Raw genomic sequence first — 18,679 nt, 5'->3', positions numbered from 1 at the left:
TTGTTAACAGTCCTCCAATCCTCTCAAAGGATTATCTCTTTGAAAATTGCAGAGGAAAGAATGATATTTAGATTTGAAAATCTGTTTTCCTAAAGTACATGTGCCAAATTTCTCATCTTTGCTGTTAGAAACTTTAGGGAACAGTGGTTCTTTTTGTAAAAGAATTCTAATCACTTAACTAAGCAGCTTATTCTTATACATTAAATGTATGCTTACTCTCCTCTGTCTTCTAGGAAGACCTGGCAAGGCAAAGATTTAGCGGTTAGACTGTATGTAGTATCTTCTGCATTGTTGAGATCCTCTACCACCACTCTAGCTTACCTCTGCAGCGGTTTTGTGTTATACATCAGGACTACGTCATTCATTTGCATCAGGACTTGTCAGACAAGTCAAATAAACTAAATAATTTACCTAGTTCAGAATCTAAGTGAAAAAACCTACCTGTACACCATAAACTTCAGGACATGATCATTAGCCTAACTATACTAGTTGAGAAAAAAAAATGAGAGCTTTCACTGATGAGTAAAAATAATTAGACATCATTAGTGGGAAGTTATATCACTAAAAATTATCAGTAATACTGTAAGCAGCAAAACTTAAAAGATACTTCATTTTAAAAACTCAAAAACCATGTAAACCACTTTTATCACTTAAAAATCATTCAATTGTATTAACATATATTAATTTCACACACAGTCTAAGTAAAGCCTATGGTGAAATTTTAAATACCCATATACAAAGAGATATACAGGAAATGTACATATATCTTTACATTAATAATATACAATAATAAAATACGCTAGTAGAAGGTAAAAGTGAGGTTACTGTGTATCTTGGTGGTGAGATCAATGGCTTTTAAAGTTATCTTTTAAAAGATTTCATTTTAAAAAAGATTTAGAGGATTTCATTTCATGACTTCTTTCATTAATATAATCTAGCCCGTAAGAATAAGTAGAAAAAAGCAGTATCATTTCATGACTTCTTTCATTAATATAATAGTTTATTCTCTAGCCCGTAAGAATAAGTAGAAAAAAGCAGTATCACTACCAACTTACTCACTGTCATACAGAAGCCAGTCTGAGCTATGAATAGTTCTGGCGGACGTACCTAAAAGGAGGTGTATGTCAGCAACAGCCACTGTGGTTACCTATGAACAAAGTTTTTCAAGTTGTGCTAAAGCCACTACTTGTCTAATAGAAGCATCTTTACGTGATTTATGATATCAGAAAAGAAATTACTCTGCCAGTAGCAATGAAGGCTGATACCATTAGAAGAGAGAATCTCTTGCAACTGAACCCAAATTCAAAAGAGAGAAAAGACACTTTTTTTTCATAGTATCAATTATAGCAAATTAAAATGAGAAGGACTGGGCTCATTATTTCTAAAAACTTTAAGGTGACACTAAATTAGAGGAAAAGGTAAACAGGGATTACTCTCTTACCCAAGATGCATCATGAACATCAAAACAATCTTGGAGTTCATTATGTCTCCTACACCCATAGCCACCAAAATATATTAACCTGAAAAACAAAACAAAGGACACACTTTGGGAGTTCTGCTTTCAGCTTGTTCACAGAAAGCTGAAAGACATCATTTCTCTCACAACCTAAACAAGACATATAAACTACAAAACCATAGTTAAAAAAAAAAAAAAAATCAAACCGCTATGGGAACAAAGAGACCTAAGTGAACTAATTCCAGAAAGTGATGAGCCTGCAGTAGGAGAGAGAAACCCACTGTTGCTTTCATCCTTGATGCAACAGCAGGAGGAGGAAGAACCTGGCACACACAGGGTTTGTAAAAGAAGCCAGCCAAAATTTCAATAGTCACGGGTAGGCTAGCACAGCAAATTAGAACCTTAAGAGACTCAGTCACCTAGGGAGTTTGAATCTATTCAAAAAGTATTCACATAATCTTCAGAGAGGACTTCGGGCCAGTCACCAAGAGTATGAAGCAGCAGAGATTACAGCAACTCTTCTTGAGGCAATCTGAGCTATCAACTCTAAAGTTTGGGATTAGGACAGGAAATCTGAAGGAAACACCTTGGAGTGCTGCCCACAAAGGCCAGGGAGGACATGCAATGCTTAAAGACATCACTCAAGGTACAAAAAGTGTAAAGTGGGATTGCGGAGCAAAGAGAACTCCCTAGCAGCCGAAATACCTACCAATTAGGCTATGAAACAAGGAGGGATCTCTCCCAGTTCTGAGAAGTAGGTACATGGCTGTGAAGTCCAGCTCAAAACCTCTTCACAATTTCTAGTGCTCAAAATGTGGGGTCCTAGCAAAGAAAAGTCTTGATCCTGCATTAGAACATTTGAAGCCAGTGCTAAAACGGAATGAAACTAAAGCTGCAACAAAGCCTAAGCACAGGCCAACTGCAGGTTAGACTGACTTAAAGTCCACTCCAGCAGCCTGAAAAAGAAAGAAAGGGCATGTCCTTTTCTGGAGAGATGATTGTTTACTACAACCTTTACTGTTCTTTCAAACAGAATGTCTGCCATATGATGTAAAGTTAGAAGGTATATGAAAAGGCAAAAAGAAAAAGTGACCCACAATCAAGAGAGGAAAGAGTCAATATAGCTGACTTTAGATATTGGAATTAGCAGACCTGGCCTCTAAAATAATTCTAACAGAAATAGTAACAGACTAGTTTGTAAAAGGTGGACAAAGTTCAGGAAGAATGAGATAATTTTGGCAGAGACATGGGGACACCTATTATAGAGGCAATCAAGTTAAGATGAAGTGATTAGGGTAGGCACTAATTCAATATAACTGGTATTCTTACAAAAGGGGGAAATTTGGAGGAAGACAAGCAAGTACAGAGAGAATGTTACGTGACTATGAAGGCAGAGATCTGAGTGATGCTTCTACACACCAGATTACCAACAAGTCACCAGAAGCTGGGGAAAGGCATGAAGTAGATTCTTCCTGAAAACCCAGAGAAAGAACCAACCTTGCTGACAGTTTGATCTCAGACTTCTAGCCTCCAAAACTATGAGACAATACATTTTTTGACACACCCCATGGCATGCGGGATCCTAGTTCCCTGACCAGGATGCACACCTGTGCCCCTTGCAGTGGAAGAGCAGAGTCTTAACCACTGACAACCATGGAAGTACATTTCTGTTGTTTAAATCATTCAGTTTATAGAACTCTGTTACATCAGCCCTAGCAAAATAAACATTTACCACAATTATAAACGTATTATCCTTTAATCCAGAAATCAAATTGTGGAATTTTATCCAACAAATAGATCTGCAATTATATGTATATAAACACAAAGATATTCATTAAAGCATAGATTGTAATGGCATATGAATTGAAATAATCTAAGTGTTGCTTCATTTATCAGGAAAAAGTTAAATAAACTATAGTATATCCTCATGGAAGAATACTATGCAGCTGTAAAAACAAAACAAAAGCAAAAAAACAAGCTTTCCAACTAGAGATACAGAAAAATGAAAGTTCTCCATGGTACAGTGTAGACTAAAAGAAGCAGTAGGATGTTCAACATCACTCATTATCAGAGAAATGCAAATCAAAACCTCAGCGAGGTACCATTACTTGCCAGTCAGAATGGCTGCTCTCCAAAAGTCTACAAGCAATAAATGCTGGAGAGGGTATGGAGAAAAGGGAACCCTCTTACACTGTTGGTGGGAATGCAAACTAGTACAGCCGCTATGGAGAACAGTGTGGAGATTCCTTAAAAAACTGGAAATAGAACTGCCATATGACCCAGCAATCCCACTCCTGGGCATACACACCGAGGAAACCAGATCTGAAAGAGACACGTGTACCCCAATGTTCATCACAACACTGTTTATAATAGCCAGGTCATGGAAGCAACCTAGATGCCCATCAGAAGATGAATGGATAAGGAAGCTGTGGTACATATACACCATGGAATATTACTCAGCCATTAAAAAGAATACATTTGAATCAGTTCTAATGAGATGGATGAAACTGGAGCCCATTATACAGAGTGAAGTAAGCCAGAAAGATAAACACCAATACAGTATACTAACACATATATATGGAATTTAGAAAGATGGTAACAATAACCCTATATGCAAGACAGAAAAAGAGACACAGATGTATAGAACAGACTTTTGGACTCTATGGGAGAAGGCGAGGGTGGGATGATCTGAGAGAAAAGCGTCGAAACATGTATATTATCAAGTGTGAAACAGATCGCCAGTCCAGGTTGGATGCATGAGACAAGTGCTCGGGGCTGGTGCACTGGGAAGACCCAGAGGGATGGGATGGGGAGGGAGGGGGGAGGGGGGTTCAGGATGGGGAACACATGTAAATCCATGGCTGATTCATGTCAATGTATGGCAAAAACCACTACAATATTGTAAAGTAATTAGCCTCCAACTAATAAAAATAAATGGAAAAAATATATTAAAAAAAAAATTATATAAAGTAATGGCTAAAATAAATAAATAAATAAAAGAAGCAGTAGGATGCAGAATAGTGTACAGAGAACACAGATGTTTGTGTAAAGAGGCAGAAAAGATACAGATAAATATATAGAGAGATACATACGTATGTATACATATATATACATATGTATGTATTTGCTTCTATCTGCTTAAAGTAACAGAGTGCAACTGTTCCCAAACATGTCTGCATCTTGGAATTACTTAAGGAGCTTAAAAAAAATCATACTCCCATGGATTGTAATTTAGTTAGTCTAGGGTATCACCTCGGAGAAGGCAATGGCACCCCACTCCAGTACTCTTGCCTGGAGAACCCCAGGGACGGGGGAGCCTGGTGGGCTGCCGTCTATGGGGTCGCACAGAGTCGGACACGACTGAAGCGACTTAGCAGCAGCAGCAGCAGCAGGGTATTACCTGGGCTTCAGAGCATTAAAAAAAAAAAATCCCTATATTATTCCTATGGCAGACAAGTTTGAGAACCACTGCTATAAAAATACAAAGGATGTTGATGAAAGTAGCTATTTGTGCATCTGGAGGGGTAGGAACAGGATGGATGGGCGCAACAATGGGAGCTAGACTTTTTAATATGGTTTTGATTTTTAAACCATGTGACTATATTAACTATCCAGAAAATTAATTAAGTAATTAATTAAAAAAAACAAATAGTTGCTTCCACCATATTTATTCTTATGACCTGGCTCTTATCTAGGATTCAAAACTGCCTTTACCATCAGTGTCAAAAGAGTTTGTAATTATATCTTGAAGAAAATTCAGTTTCAAGTTTTCTCTGTTTTGAACACAAGCTATAATCCTTACTTGAACGCAGTTAATCAGGTGGTTTTGCTGCATTACCTGTCTTTATAAACCCAGCAGGAAAGTTTATCACGTGGTGTGGGTGGTTGCCCTTCAAAGTTGGTGATTTTTTCCCAAACGTAGGTTCCATCTCTTGTTCGTAAATTAACAAAATAAAGCTTTTAAAAGAGGAGAATACTGTTAACAGACAGGGCATTGGAAAATTAAATATATGTCACAGGGACAGGTGATCCAAAATTAATAACGTTACTTTTTATTTTTAAAAGGTAAAAATTTTAATTGTAGAGTTAATGAAAATGGGACTATGTTTTAGAAGCAAAAATGATATATGAAACATACTGAAATGAATCTTTACCCTTCTCGTTCTCGCCCTATGGATATCAACCAAGTAAGCAGTTAATTCAGAAGCAGAAGGATCTGGGACCAGAGAGGAGCAGGTATGCTGCATTTTCACTCTGTCTTTTAAAACCTTATCTAAAGTTAGCTCAAGCTTTTCTACATATGTCTTCTTTGCAAAATACTTGTGAGATGAAGTGACACATTAAACATTACATTTTTCTGCACTCCTGAATTGAAAAGAAAAAAATTACTCGATTGCTGTATCCTTTGTCATCATATCCTCCAAAAACGTACAGCTTTCCATTAATGCAAGCACCGCAGCTTCCTGACATGGAGGTAGGCAGTTCTCCTTCCATGAGGTGCATTGTCCTGCAGCAAGAACAACGTGGGATGCCGTAACTTTCCAGAAAGGCAAATTAAAATTCCTTTTGAACTCCATCAGTACTTTTTCAATGAAAATTGTCACTGACAATTACAATTAAGATATCATGGTAGCCAATACTCTAAAAAGTGTAAGAAGATCCATGGTAAAGACTTTTCAACCTACTGAGGAAAAAAGTTACAAAATCTTCTCATGTCACCAGAATTGGGAAATAGTAGAACAAAACAAAGTCTTCAGATAGGAATAGTAAAGGACAACAAGTGAAGAGAGGAAGGGATTTGGGGAGAGAAACATCCAGAGGGAATAAAGCACTGAAGGAAAGGGAAAGGGAGACAACATAATATTGCAGTATGTTCTGAGTATGGTCTCAGATCTCCCGTTGTCTATGATAACAGTTGTAACAGATATTAAGACTGGACATTAAGCAATGCAAAATTACTTACCACAACCCACTATCAATATCATAGGTCCAAATCTCATCATTAGGCAAATATACTTCATTGTCTTCAATAGACTAAAAACACAGAATACATAAAATTATGTTTATTATTTACAAAGTAACAACTAAATAGTTGCTCAGGATGGGAAAACCACAATGTAAAAAGTGAAAAAGACAAAAACAATAAACAGCCTCAAAGACGGTTTTTTCAATAGAAATTAAGATAGATCAAAAGAGAAGGGGAAGAGAGACATTTTCTAAGAGAAAGTAGGCAAATACAAAATAGCAAGTATACGAGTCTCAGAAAAAGACTGAGGGCCATTAAACTTTCCAAGAAGTTCAAGAAAGAGAAAACAGCAAAACAATAACATTAGAAAAGAATACTGAAGACTATGAAGCCAGAAAGAAAAGGAATATCGAAAAAGGGCAATATATTTGTGGTAAAATGGAGGAGTTAAGAAAGGAAACTTTTATGAAATATAATTAAGAGCACCATATCAAATACCTTGATTCACTGGACATGTTTTTTGAGTGCCTACTATGTGCAAGGCATGGTGTTAGATGTTGATTAAATATAGAATCTAAGGATCAAGATAAATTAAACTAGTCAAAATGCCAACTCCGAATATGAATAATCTCTAAAGAAGCTGAAAACATATATAGTACATTCTGATATTTATGATAAAAAGAGAAATAAGAATAAAATAACAATTTTCTTTATGTTAAGGTTAAAAACCTAGGGATTAAAACAAACCCTTACCCAACTCTGTCAGGAATACTTAAAAGTTATAAAATAAAAGATGGTAATGATAACCCTATATGCAAAACAGAAAAAGAGACACAGATGTACAGAACAGACTTTTGGACTCTGTGGGAGAAGGCGAGGGTGGAATGTTCTGAGAGAATAGCATTGAAACAAGTATACTACCAAGGGTGAAACAGATCACCAGCCCAGGTTGGATGCATGAGACAAGTGCTCAGGGCTGGTGCACTGGGAAGACCCAGAGGGATGGGATGGGGAGAAGGCGGGAGGGAGGATCGGGATGGGGAACACATATAAATTCATGGCTGATTCATGTCAATGTATGGCAAAAACCACTACAATATTGTAAAATAATTAACCTCCAACTAATAAAAATAAATGAAAAAAAAGTTATAAAATAACTCAAAAATAGCTAGTTGCAAAAGATGTTTAAGAATATCTAAGAATTAAATGTCTAAAAATTTAAGAATTTCTGTATGATGTATAAATTATTAACATGCTAAGTAGAATTAGTTAATATTCTCATTGCTCTACTAGTTAAAATTTTAAAATAGTATCCTGACTACTAGTTCTATGTCTCTAACTCCATATCTGTTTCTGTCTGTATCTCTCCCCATTCCCTACTCTCATACACACACACTCAAAGCAGAAGAACATTATAATAAAATTTCCAAGGGAGTCGGTTCCCGCGTGTCCTGCGACTCCGCGGCCTCGCGCCCCCACGATCCCGCAGCATGGTCGTCAAGAAGATTGCCCTTTTCGGCGCCACCGGCAACACCGGGCTCACCACGCTGGCGCAGGCGGTGCAAGCATGCTATGAGGTGACGGTGCTGGTGCGGGACCCCTCCAGGCTGCCCTCAGAGGGGCCCCAGCCGGCCCACGTGGTGGTGGGTGACGTCCGGGAGCCGGCTGACGTGGACAAGACTGTGGCTGGGCAAGATGCTGTCGTCGTGCTGCTGGGCACCCGCAATGACCTCAGTCCTACCACAATGATGTCCGAGGGTGCCCAGAACATCGTGGCGGCCATGAAGGCCCATGGTGTGGACAAGGTCGTGGCCTGCACCTCGGCCTTCCTACTGTGGGACCCTTCCAAGGTGCCCCCAAGACTGCAGGATGTGACTGATGACCATGTCCGGATGCACAAGGTACTCCAGCAGTCGGGCCTGAAGTACGTGGCCGTGATGCCACCACATATAGGAGACCACCCATTGACTGGGGCCTACACAGTGACCCTGGATGGACGAGGGCCCTCGAGGGTCATCTCCAAACACGACCTGGGCCACTTCATGCTGCGCTGCCTCACCACTGATGAGTACGACGGGCACAGCACCTACCCCTCCCATGTGTATGAATAGGGCTCTGGCCCTGTCCGGGAGGACAGCATCCTGTGAAACAGAGAACAAAGAAAGGGGGCAATAAAACTAGAGCCAAGAGCTTCAGATTACTCTAGAGGATCCACAAAAAAAAAAAAAAAAAAAAATTTCCAAGGAAACTTCCACTCTGTCTGACTGAGGAAACCATGTCTGACTGATGGACAAGTAAATAATTGTTAAGAAAAGGAGTTAATGTATGACTCTAAGGTTTAATGGTATCCAGCTCTAGTAGCCACATGAGTACACCTTTACAACAGAAACAGTATGAAAATGGCTTCTGTCGCTTTTCTGCTTAAGTCCCTTCAGTGCTTCCCTGATGCTCTCAGGATGGTCTAAAATTCTTATGATTCTATGCTGTATAGCACCTGCTATCCCTCCAAAGTTCTTGCCTTTAGTCATTAAGTTCCAGTCTTCCTTCTGTTCCTAAACCCATGCAAGTTTCCTACTGGACCTTCACCTATGTTCTTCTCTCTTCTTGCAGGGCTCTCCCAAAATTTGTTCGGCTAATTACTCTTTCTTTGGGAATCATTTTGTTGCTTCTTTACTCTTCTAGAATAAAGTTAAGAGATTAAGGTCCCTGTTAAATGCTCTCATAAATCCTATACCTTCCCTTCCAAGTCCTTTGTCTGCATCATATCCACACAGCACCACCACTGCCATGATACAAGTTTCATGAGTGCACGGGTCATGTTTATTTTGTTGTTCCAGAGTCTACCACAGTGACTTGGACATACAAGACCAACAGAATATTTGTGGCTTAAGAGAATGGATACATGAATAATACTTATTAAACTGACTGTATGCTCATCTCATGGTTAAAAAGAGAAGTCCGTTTAACTAATCTTTAAAAGTGGTGTTGCAAAAAGCCAAATGGAGCACAGAACTGAACAGTTTGGCCCTAGTTCCTTATTTTCTCAGTGATTTCACTCCTAAATTATCCCTTCTTTTCATCATCCCTTCTCATCATCAAATTTTGCTTCTGTGGTAGATCACCCCTATCGATACTCAAACATGCCTTAGTATTGCTCATCTTAAAACAGAACTCTTCCACAACTCCTTCTCTCATTTCTCGGCTCCCTTCCTAACAAAGGCTCCACACTGAGTTACAGTGGGGCTCTCCATTGCTTCGTTGCTCGTTACAGCATCAACCCAGATTAATCCATTCAGACTCATTCCACTAAAACTGCTTTTGTCAAAGTTACCCTAAAAAAAAAAGAGAGAGAGAATTAGTGAACTTATTAATCCAGAAACATAGCCCAGAGAGATGGAATATATAAAAAAGAAGTTAAGAGACATGGAGGAAGAGAGAGAATGCGTGAGGAAACTTGACTCAAAAAAAACATGGAAAATATGAATAATCTCATAGTTTTGATTGAATCAGAGATTTAAAATCTCCCCCACAAAGTACCAAACCCAGATGGCTTTACAGATGAATTCTTCCAAACACTCACAGAACAAGTAATTAAATCTTCCAAAAAATCTACTCCAGAATATAAAAGAAGGAATACTAGCCAAACCACTTTTGAACATAGATGTAAAATTGCTTTAAAAAGTAATGAGTAAATAGGATCCAGTTGATGTATATAAAAGGTAACATATTATACTAACTTGTACTTAATCCAAGGAATGGAACATTGATTTAATATTATAAATATTACTATTATTTTATAAGTCATCACATTTGGAGAGTAAAGAAGAAAAAACATAATTATCTCAGTATAATGCAAAAATCACTCTTGAAAACTCAACATTCACAAATTGAAAATTGGGTAGAAAGGCACCTTGTTCATTTGAAAAGGGCCATTAACTTGAAAAAGGACACCTACAAACAAACAAACAAAACCCTATGCAATCATTAAACTTAATGGTTAATAGTTTAAAACAATCCCTCTGAGATTAGGAGCAAGGAAAAAATAGCTTTCATTTTACACTGTACTTTAGGTCCACCGGTATAATAAAAAAAATTACGAATAAAGATTAGGATGGAAGAAACAAAACTGTCATCATGTGTAGATTCCATATAGAAAATAAAGATAAAAAAAAGAAAATAAAGATAATTAACAGATGGATTTTGAGAATGAATGTATGTTTAGAAAGTCTGCCAGAGTAAAAAATATTCAAGTTAATTGTATTTCTAAATACCAGTGATAATCAAGCAATTTAGTTTTAAAGAAACTAACAACCAAAAACACAAAGAAGCCAAGCAAAGATATATAAGATATAGATACAAAAGATATACAAGATATTGATGAAGATACTACAAAACTTTATTGAAAGACATCAAAAAGTCTTGAATAGAGATATACTAGATACTTGGACCTGAAGCCTCAATTTCATAACATGTCTATCACTCTCAAGTGATCTAAAGATTGAGTACAGTAACATAAAATCTTACAGAGTAATTTATTTGACAATCTGATTCTAAAGTTTATACTAATGAGAAAGTACGGTGGAAAGCAAGTTGGCAGTTCTTCTAAAAGTTAAACGTAGAATAACCACATGACCCAGGAATTCCACTCCTACGTACCCAAAAGAATTGAAAATAGGGACTCAGATACTTGTAATGCCAATCTTGATATCAGAACTACTTAGAATACACAAAAGGGGGCAACAACCCAAGTGTCCCAATAACAGATGAATGGATAAACAAAATGTGGCATATGCATACAATGTAATCCTATTCTCTATAAAAGGAATGAAGTTCTGACACATACTGCAATGTAGGCAAACCATGAATGTAATATGCTAAATAAAAGAAGCCAGACTCACAAATATAAACATTATTAAGATCTCATTTACATGAAAATCTAGAAAAAGGCAAATGTATAAAGATAGAATGATTAGAAGTTAGCAGGGCCTGGGGTAAGAAGGGAGGGAGGCAGAATTTCTGTTTGGGGTAGAGTTTTGCAACTAGACAGCGGTGTGTGCTAAGTCGCTTCAGTCAGGCCAACTCTGTGAGACCCTATGGACTGTAGCCAGCCAGGCTCCTTTGTCCATGGGATTTTCCAGGCAAGAATACTAGAGTCAGTTGCCATGCCCTTCTCCAGGGAATCTTCCCGGCCTAGAGACTAAACCCGTTTCTCTTACATTCAAGCACTGGCAGGCAGGTTCGTTAGCACCGGCACCATTTAGGAAGCAGACAGTGGTAACACTGGACAACACTGAATATAATGCCACCAACTGTACACTAACTTGGTTAAAATGACAAATTAAATGTTTTATATATTTTACTATAATAAAAATAGTAAAGAAAATGTATATGAAACAACAAAAGTCCCTACATAACCAAAATATTCCTCAAGTACAAGATAGAGTGTGAGTGGAGCTTTTACCATCCAACATTCAGACTTCTAGTAAAGCTGTTGTCATTTAGACACTGAGGGAGGTTCTGTTCCAAGAATAAACAGCAAACTTCACAAAATAAAGAACCTAGAAACAGATGACACAAACAAGGAAACTTGATGCATGTCAGAGTACGGAAAGAGGGGACTATTTAATATATGACACAAGAATAACTGATTACCCATATTGAAAATATAATCAAATTGGATCCCTACCTTAAACCAACCAACCAAACAAAAAATTCAAATTAAAAGAAATTAAATGTGGAAGGCAAAACCAAAAATTGTTTAGAAGACAATATAGGAGACTTTATGATCTCCACGCTGGGAAAGATTTAAGATGCAGAAAGTACAAAGCATTAATGTCATTAATTAAAAGCCTCTGTTGAACAAAATATAATCAAGAAAGTACAAAGATAAGCTACAGACTGAGAAAAGTGAAAGTTGCTCAGTCGTGTCCAACTCTGCAACCCCATGGACTATACAGTCCATGGAATTCTTCAGGCTAGAATACTAGGGTGGGTAGCCTTTCCCGTCTCTAGGGGATCTTCCCAACCCAGGGATCGAACCCAAGTCTCCTGCATTGCAGGCGGATTCTTTACCAACTGAGCTACCAGGGAAGCCTCAAACTGAAAAGCCATATTAAACTCCTACAACTATGTAATTAAAGAATTCCTATAAATCAGTAAAAGACAACTCAATAGACAAGTGAGCAAAAGACATGAACCAGTGTTTTCACAGAAAACACAAATAGTTCATAAAGCTATGAAAAGACACTCCACTGTATTGTAATCATGGAAAGCAAATAAAAACTACAATGAAATAGGTCGTCACACTCACTGCATTGGCAAATTTGAAGGCCAGATGGTACCAAATGTTGTCAAGGATATGGAACAAGGAAGTTGGTGAGGGTGGTGTAAATTGATACAAATATTTTGGTAACACTGATGTTTCCAATTTAATTTGGAAGTGTGTGACCAGGCAACCCAGCATCCCATCCGTTGGTGTCTGCCCTAGAGAATGTATATGCCCCTCTGCAGGTATAATAGGTGACATGTTATAAGGAATGCTCAATGTAGCATTGCTTACAATTCCAAAAAGAAAAAAAAAAAAACAAACCTGAAACATTCAAATATACATCAATAGTGGAATAGATAAGGAAATTGCTGTGAATTCACACAATAGAATATTATATAGTACACACATCAAAGGAATAAATCTAGCAGTGATTTTCAAAATATTTAATAACTGCACAGCACAGAAACTGACCAAACAAAATAAACACTAAGCACAGTCACAGCCATGCAAGTGCACAACTAGCTGAATACAAATCACGTATGAGTCTAAAACACACAATGTTAACTAAAAGAATTAAGTCATGAAAGAAAACCCATGCTCTGATTAAAAAACCAAATAATATATTGTTTAGGGACAGATGCATAAGTGATAAAACTATAAACAAAACAGTGATTAATAAGAAATCAAGATAGTGGTACTCTATGAGCGTGGGAGGAACAATATAATCAGGGAAGGATAAACAGGAAACTTCTACGGTACTGATTTTAGCTGATTTCTTAATCTGATGTCGTTATTTTACATATCCTTTTGTATAAACATTTCAAATTTTTAAATTAAAGAATAAAATTCTAATAAATGAATATTAGGTAGCTCATGGAATCATCAGGGAAGCTGGAGAACCAGCTTGTGTTAAGAGAAGCAAGACCTAAAAACCCAGAGAACCAGTCTGAAGTGTAAACTGCCCCGGTCGCTGGTGAGCAGCTTGTAGCATTGCAGCGTGTAGAACTGCCTTTTACGCCAGGGACCTTATCTTCCTACAAATTCTATGGGTAGCCAAGAATCCTCCTTAAGTCCTGATTTTTACGTCTTTATTCTTAAGTCCAAATCTACCACACATACATCTAACCAATAGCATCCAGGCTACTTGCCCAGAACCTAGCTGCAAGCGAAGCGGGAAAAAACCTGGTACTCTTGTTCTTTTTTATTGGGCACCTACTATGAGCTATGTCTGACTCAGGACACTAAGGACAGAATAGGGAACAAAATTCCTCTCTTACAGAATATATTTTCTATGAAGGTACGTAGGAGGTACTCAGACAACTAAAATAAATACTCAGACAACTAAAGCAAGACTCACTTAGTGGGGGATACAACAAGAGGAAGGGGATTCAAATTCTGGCCATCTAAAAAGAATTAACATCTCCACATAATATGGATGGTCTGTGTGACCATCTATGAATAAATAATTAGGTTAAAGAAATACTCACTTAAGGCTTTTAATACACATTGCTAACTTTCTCTCCAAAGAAGTTTACTAGTGCATGAGTAATTCATTTCCCTACACTCTTCTCAAAAATTCTGAATATTTGCAAGTTGGAAAATAAAATTTTCATTTCTGTTTCTTTGATTCACAATCTATTTCTTTCCTTTTAAATTTCTGTGCCTGTCCATTGCTCATTTTTCAGGGAAATATCAGTCTTTATTTTTACAGAACTTTTGTCTATGACACATGTTGTAAATAACTTTGCCCGTTTGTCATTCACCTCCTCACTTTATGGTGTTTAAAAAGCACAGATTTTAATTTTTAAAACTCTGATCTTAACCGCTCTAAGATGATTAAACAATTTTCCTTTTATATTAAAAAACAACTTTGATCTACCAAGCTTTTTCCCTTATAGTTTTTTCCCAATTCAGTTTTTCTTTTCCCAACTCAGAATTTTACACGTCACATATTTTCTTCTGGTATTAAATGGCTTAATTTCTCTATATTTGTCAATCCGAAACTCTACTGTCATTTTCCTCCAGTAGTCCCAGGAACATATTGAATAAGCAACTGTTCTTCCAGAACTGAAATGCTGCCTTTTATATACGAAATACTCTTATATGCTTGGTTGTTTATGTAATTTCTTCTCCATTCCATCATGCTATCTCAACTTGCATCACTGATTTGTTTCAGTATTATGTTTTAAAATCTGGTACTGTAAACCTCCAACTTTCATTCTTTTCAAACGTTTTTTTAAATTGATTCTTCTTTCCTTTAAGTCCTTTTCCAAAACAGAAACATATAGTTAAACAGACTCATACAGCTAGTTTGTATAAGGAAAGGTTTAGGGCAAAATGTATTAACATCAATTGTATTACAGAAATAGAACTGTTCATATGATTAAACCTTAAGAGGAAAGTATATCATCTGTAAACATGCTAAAACATTGTGTTTCTCCTCAAAAATTTAGAAAAAACTACTCACAACTTTTAAATGTTCCTAGTTGTAATACTAAAGTTTGTATGAATTTCAGTAGTGTGGAAAATATATGAAAAAACTAGGAACAAGAGAATATTCTGGCACCAATTAGAATTTACTTTTTTCAGCATTGCTGCTCTTACCTCTAGAGGTAGGGTTATTTTCAGATACACTGGACTTTACAAGATGTTCAATAATAGGGTAATAATAATTTAGACAGATATATGTGGGCCATTCAAGTTTTAGGATATACTTTTGTCAATTTTAACACACATTGTGTTCATGAGGAGGAAAACTGGGCTTGGAACAAACAATCTGGAATCAACTGAATACTATTCTTTAAGACTGACTACTGGGTTACCTCTAGATTCCAGAGCCTTTTAGCTGTTCAGAAGGATGTGAATAAAACAATTGTTGGAATGATTCTACTTTTTCATCATTATATATATTCTTTTCTGCCTCCCACTCTCTCTTTCCTTTCCCTTATGCCTTAGACATATTTTAAGTGCTGACAATCCCTGGATTTAAAACTAGGCTTGATCCAAATCTGTGTGGTACTTTCCAGGGTGGTTCTTATAGCATTTACTCATTGGATCAGTAGCAGGAAGTATTTCTACTCACTAACTGTGATCTGAAAACCTGGAATCTTACCAATTACACAATTTTCAAGATTAAAATGAAATGTAAAAACACCAGACCTTTCAGTTATGGGCCCAACAGAAATCTATACTGTCACCAGATATGAGGTATTACAGATTACTATCTTAAGTGAGATTTTTTTCATCTGTCACAATACTAAGAATTAATATAGCCATGAAGTCTGACAACTGTACATCTTCAAGTAGTACAGCTCAAAACAATACAAATATTTCTTCTGCAAAAACCATCATTATATCTAGACTACTTTTTCACCAAGAACACGAGGTGGAACTATTAGACCTTAGGAAAGCCTAATTTATGTTTATCATAAAAATAAAATAGGCTTTGGAAATCCAATATATCTAAGTTGGAATCTGCTGCCCTTGCAGCCAAATGGCCATTCAAATTATTTACTCTTACTGACTCATAGACCTTATTTTTTAAATAGTATATTACTTACCTTACAAGGTATAGTAAGGATTATATAAGATTGGGAATATATTTCGTAACACATGCCACGTATAGTAGGCACTCAAATGTGAGTTCCGATTTTCCCATCCTGACACTGAATCAGATTAAAAATAAACACACAAACAAAACAACAAAAACCAACTTGGATTTGAGAATCATTTAACATAAACAGTATGTTCTTTATTTCTTTGAACGATTCAATCATGTTACATCTGTCACATAATAGTATTGAATCAGTCAGAAAAATATCTGTTCTACCTCCAGTAGAACTCCAGATGGCTCGCTTTTTTTGTTTTTCTTTTCTTAAATCTTAAACTAAAGGGGTTGGCATATATTCCAGAACTGCTTTCCATCTTTAGAATCCTTGATTCTATAATCCTACGATTATAGAAACAAAGCACATATTCAAACCTCCACTGTAATAAGGATTTTAAAGCCTAACATTCATACTGTTAATATGAGCCTGTTTTCAGATTCGGAAAAAAAAAAAAAAAAATCATTACCCACTGGTAAAGGAATGCCACTAAAAACAACTTAGGAATACTTAAATGCTTCAGTGATTCCGAATCGCGCCGCGGGAATAAGGAAATATTTATGGACTAATATAGCTCGGCATCCTCGGTGGGCTTTTGCGTCTGCGTAAGCATTTAAAAATGATCATCAATCGCGCAGTAACCGCCTGAGCGCTGGGCAAGCCAAGCTATCCGCCAGCTGCGAGGACCCGGCGGACTGGAGAATGGGAAGAGCCCCGGAGCGGGCTTTGAAGGCTTTCCCAGTGCAAGCAACGGCGGCTCGGCGTCCAGCCCCGAAGCGGCGGGAGAGCGGCCGACAGCAGAGGGCCGGGCGGGGCGCCGGCGGCGCCGGCCCGGGCCGCGGACCGGCCCCCGCCTCTGGGCCGGTGTGGGCGGGGGCTAGCCGGCCGGTCGGCCCGGGAGGCCGGGCGGGCTCCCGGCGCGAGTCCGCCCCGTCCCGCCTCTTCCCCTTACCACGTAGCCCCCCCACACGTAGAGGAAGTTTCCGTCCACCACGGCACAGTGGCCGCTGCGCTCCTCGGCCACGCAGAACAGCTGCGAGTCCGCCATCCGCGCGGTCGCTGGGCCCAGCCGCTCGGCGCGCCGCAGCCCCTGCCCACGGAGCGGCCTCTCCTCCCGCCCGGCTCCTCCACGCACGAACGGAACGCGTCGAGGGTCGAGATTGGTGGGAAGGCGGCACCAGTGCGGCTGCGCCGTCCCGAAGCCCGCCCGGGAAGCCGAGCCCGGGGTGGCGTCGCCAGCTAGGGATGCTTGAGGTCTGAGTGGGCAGGGAGGTGCCTTCGCGTCTCCGCAGCCCTGCCACTCGCTGATTTCGTGTCACTTGCGATTGTGTTGTGTGGGCGGAACAGCCTAACTCTGTACCTTATCCAGTGACTCTGTGGACTTCTTGTACACGGACTTGATGCTGCTGTGACTTAAATCAATGTATTAGTACACAAATGCTTTATGTACTTCCATTCAACTTCCATTCAACTTCCAGCAGAGATAGTTATCCAGAGAGAGAGAGAGAATAGGAGAGAATGAGAATTTTATATATGTATACATATATATATTTAATTGAAAATTTTCTAAAACATATGCCAGCAAGCTACAGACTGCAGGCCAAATCTTATCACTACGTGTTTCTGTGGCGCCCACAAGTTAAAAATAAGTATACATTTTTTAATGGTTGAAAAAAATAAAAAATGATATTACTCATAAAAAATACAAATCCAAATTTCAGCGTCTGCACATAGTTTATTGGCACACAGCCACTCTAATTCGTTTAAGGATTGTCTGTGGCTGCTGATGTAAGCCACAGAGTTGAGTAGACCCCGCTGAGCACCTGCAACAGACCAGATAGGTCTCACTGTGGAAAATGTTTACTGTCTGGCCCCTTCCAGAGAAAGCTGCCTAACCCTTGCTATAATATGATGTTCCTGAAGTAAAACTAGTGCCAAGAGGGAAGACAATAATCATTCCAGTGTCTATAGATGCCCCTGTCCTTTAAGAGAATGTGGCTGCTCACCCCTCAGAACGTTAATTTATTCATTTATTCAGCATATGTTTATTAAGTGCCTGCTTGCTGTAGCTAGTTGGTCCTGAGGTCCCGTTAGACACAAACGCTGAAATAATCAAGTATTATTGACTCCTCAGAGTCTTGTAGTAATAGATAATAAATTCTAAATCTGTAGATACTGGCCTTCCCTGGTGGCTCAGCAGTAAAGAATCTGCCTGCCAGTTCAGGAGACCTGGGTTCAATCCCTGAGCCGGGAAGATTCCCAGAAGAAGGAAATGCAACCCACTCTAATATCCTTGCCTGGGAAATCCGTTGGACAGAGGAACCTGTCGGGCTCCAGTCCGTCGGGTCGCAGAGCTGTACATAAGCAACAAGTTGAATACACTG

The 18,679-nt window shown here is 38.4% G+C and overlaps 2 protein-coding genes across 5 annotated transcripts in view; one reads left to right on the top strand and one right to left on the bottom strand.

Annotated features, from left to right (window-relative positions):
* Positions 1–17,505, bottom strand: part of KLHDC1 (kelch domain containing 1) — a 37,700-nt gene extending 20,195 nt beyond the window's left edge. The window contains exons 1-6 of one of the 4 annotated variants that reach the window (XR_006270017.1): positions 17,248–17,492; positions 6,420–6,490; positions 5,846–5,963; positions 5,295–5,413; positions 1,442–1,520; positions 1,060–1,107 (exon numbers count right to left, since the gene is read on the bottom strand). Coding sequence is in view for 3 of the 4 variants with exons in the window: in XM_043471616.1 (XP_043327551.1) it covers positions 1,060–1,107; positions 1,442–1,520; positions 5,295–5,413; positions 5,846–5,963; positions 6,420–6,490; positions 17,248–17,343 (531 nt within the window). In the remaining variant the exon portion in view is untranslated. Of the gene's footprint in view, positions 1–1,059; positions 1,108–1,441; positions 1,521–5,294; positions 5,414–5,845; positions 5,964–6,419; positions 6,491–17,247 lie in introns of all 4 variants that reach the window. The other 3 variants (XM_043471616.1, XM_043471614.1, XM_043471615.1) reach the window with 3 other exon arrangements.
* Positions 7,856–8,627, top strand: LOC122443458 (flavin reductase (NADPH)-like). Its single transcript, XM_043471617.1, has one exon. The coding sequence runs from the start codon at positions 7,913–7,915 to the stop codon at positions 8,531–8,533; it is 621 nt and encodes a 206-aa protein (XP_043327552.1). The 5' UTR covers positions 7,856–7,912; the 3' UTR covers positions 8,534–8,627.
* Positions 17,506–18,679: the final 1,174 nt, after the last annotated feature.

This window comes from Cervus canadensis, chromosome 6, assembly GCF_019320065.1.
Source record: "Cervus canadensis isolate Bull #8, Minnesota chromosome 6, ASM1932006v1, whole genome shotgun sequence".
In the NCBI taxonomy this organism is placed as follows: Eukaryota; Metazoa; Chordata; class Mammalia; order Artiodactyla; family Cervidae; genus Cervus; species Cervus canadensis.
The sequence above is the reverse complement of the archived record's forward strand: the minus strand, read 5'-3'. Positions and strand labels throughout refer to the sequence as shown.

Bases quoted from the DNA above. Each gene is read 5' to 3' on its own strand.
- LOC122443458 (XM_043471617.1), top strand. From the start codon at position 7,913: ATGGTCGTCAAGAAGATTGCCCTTTTCGGCGCCACCGGCAACACCGGG.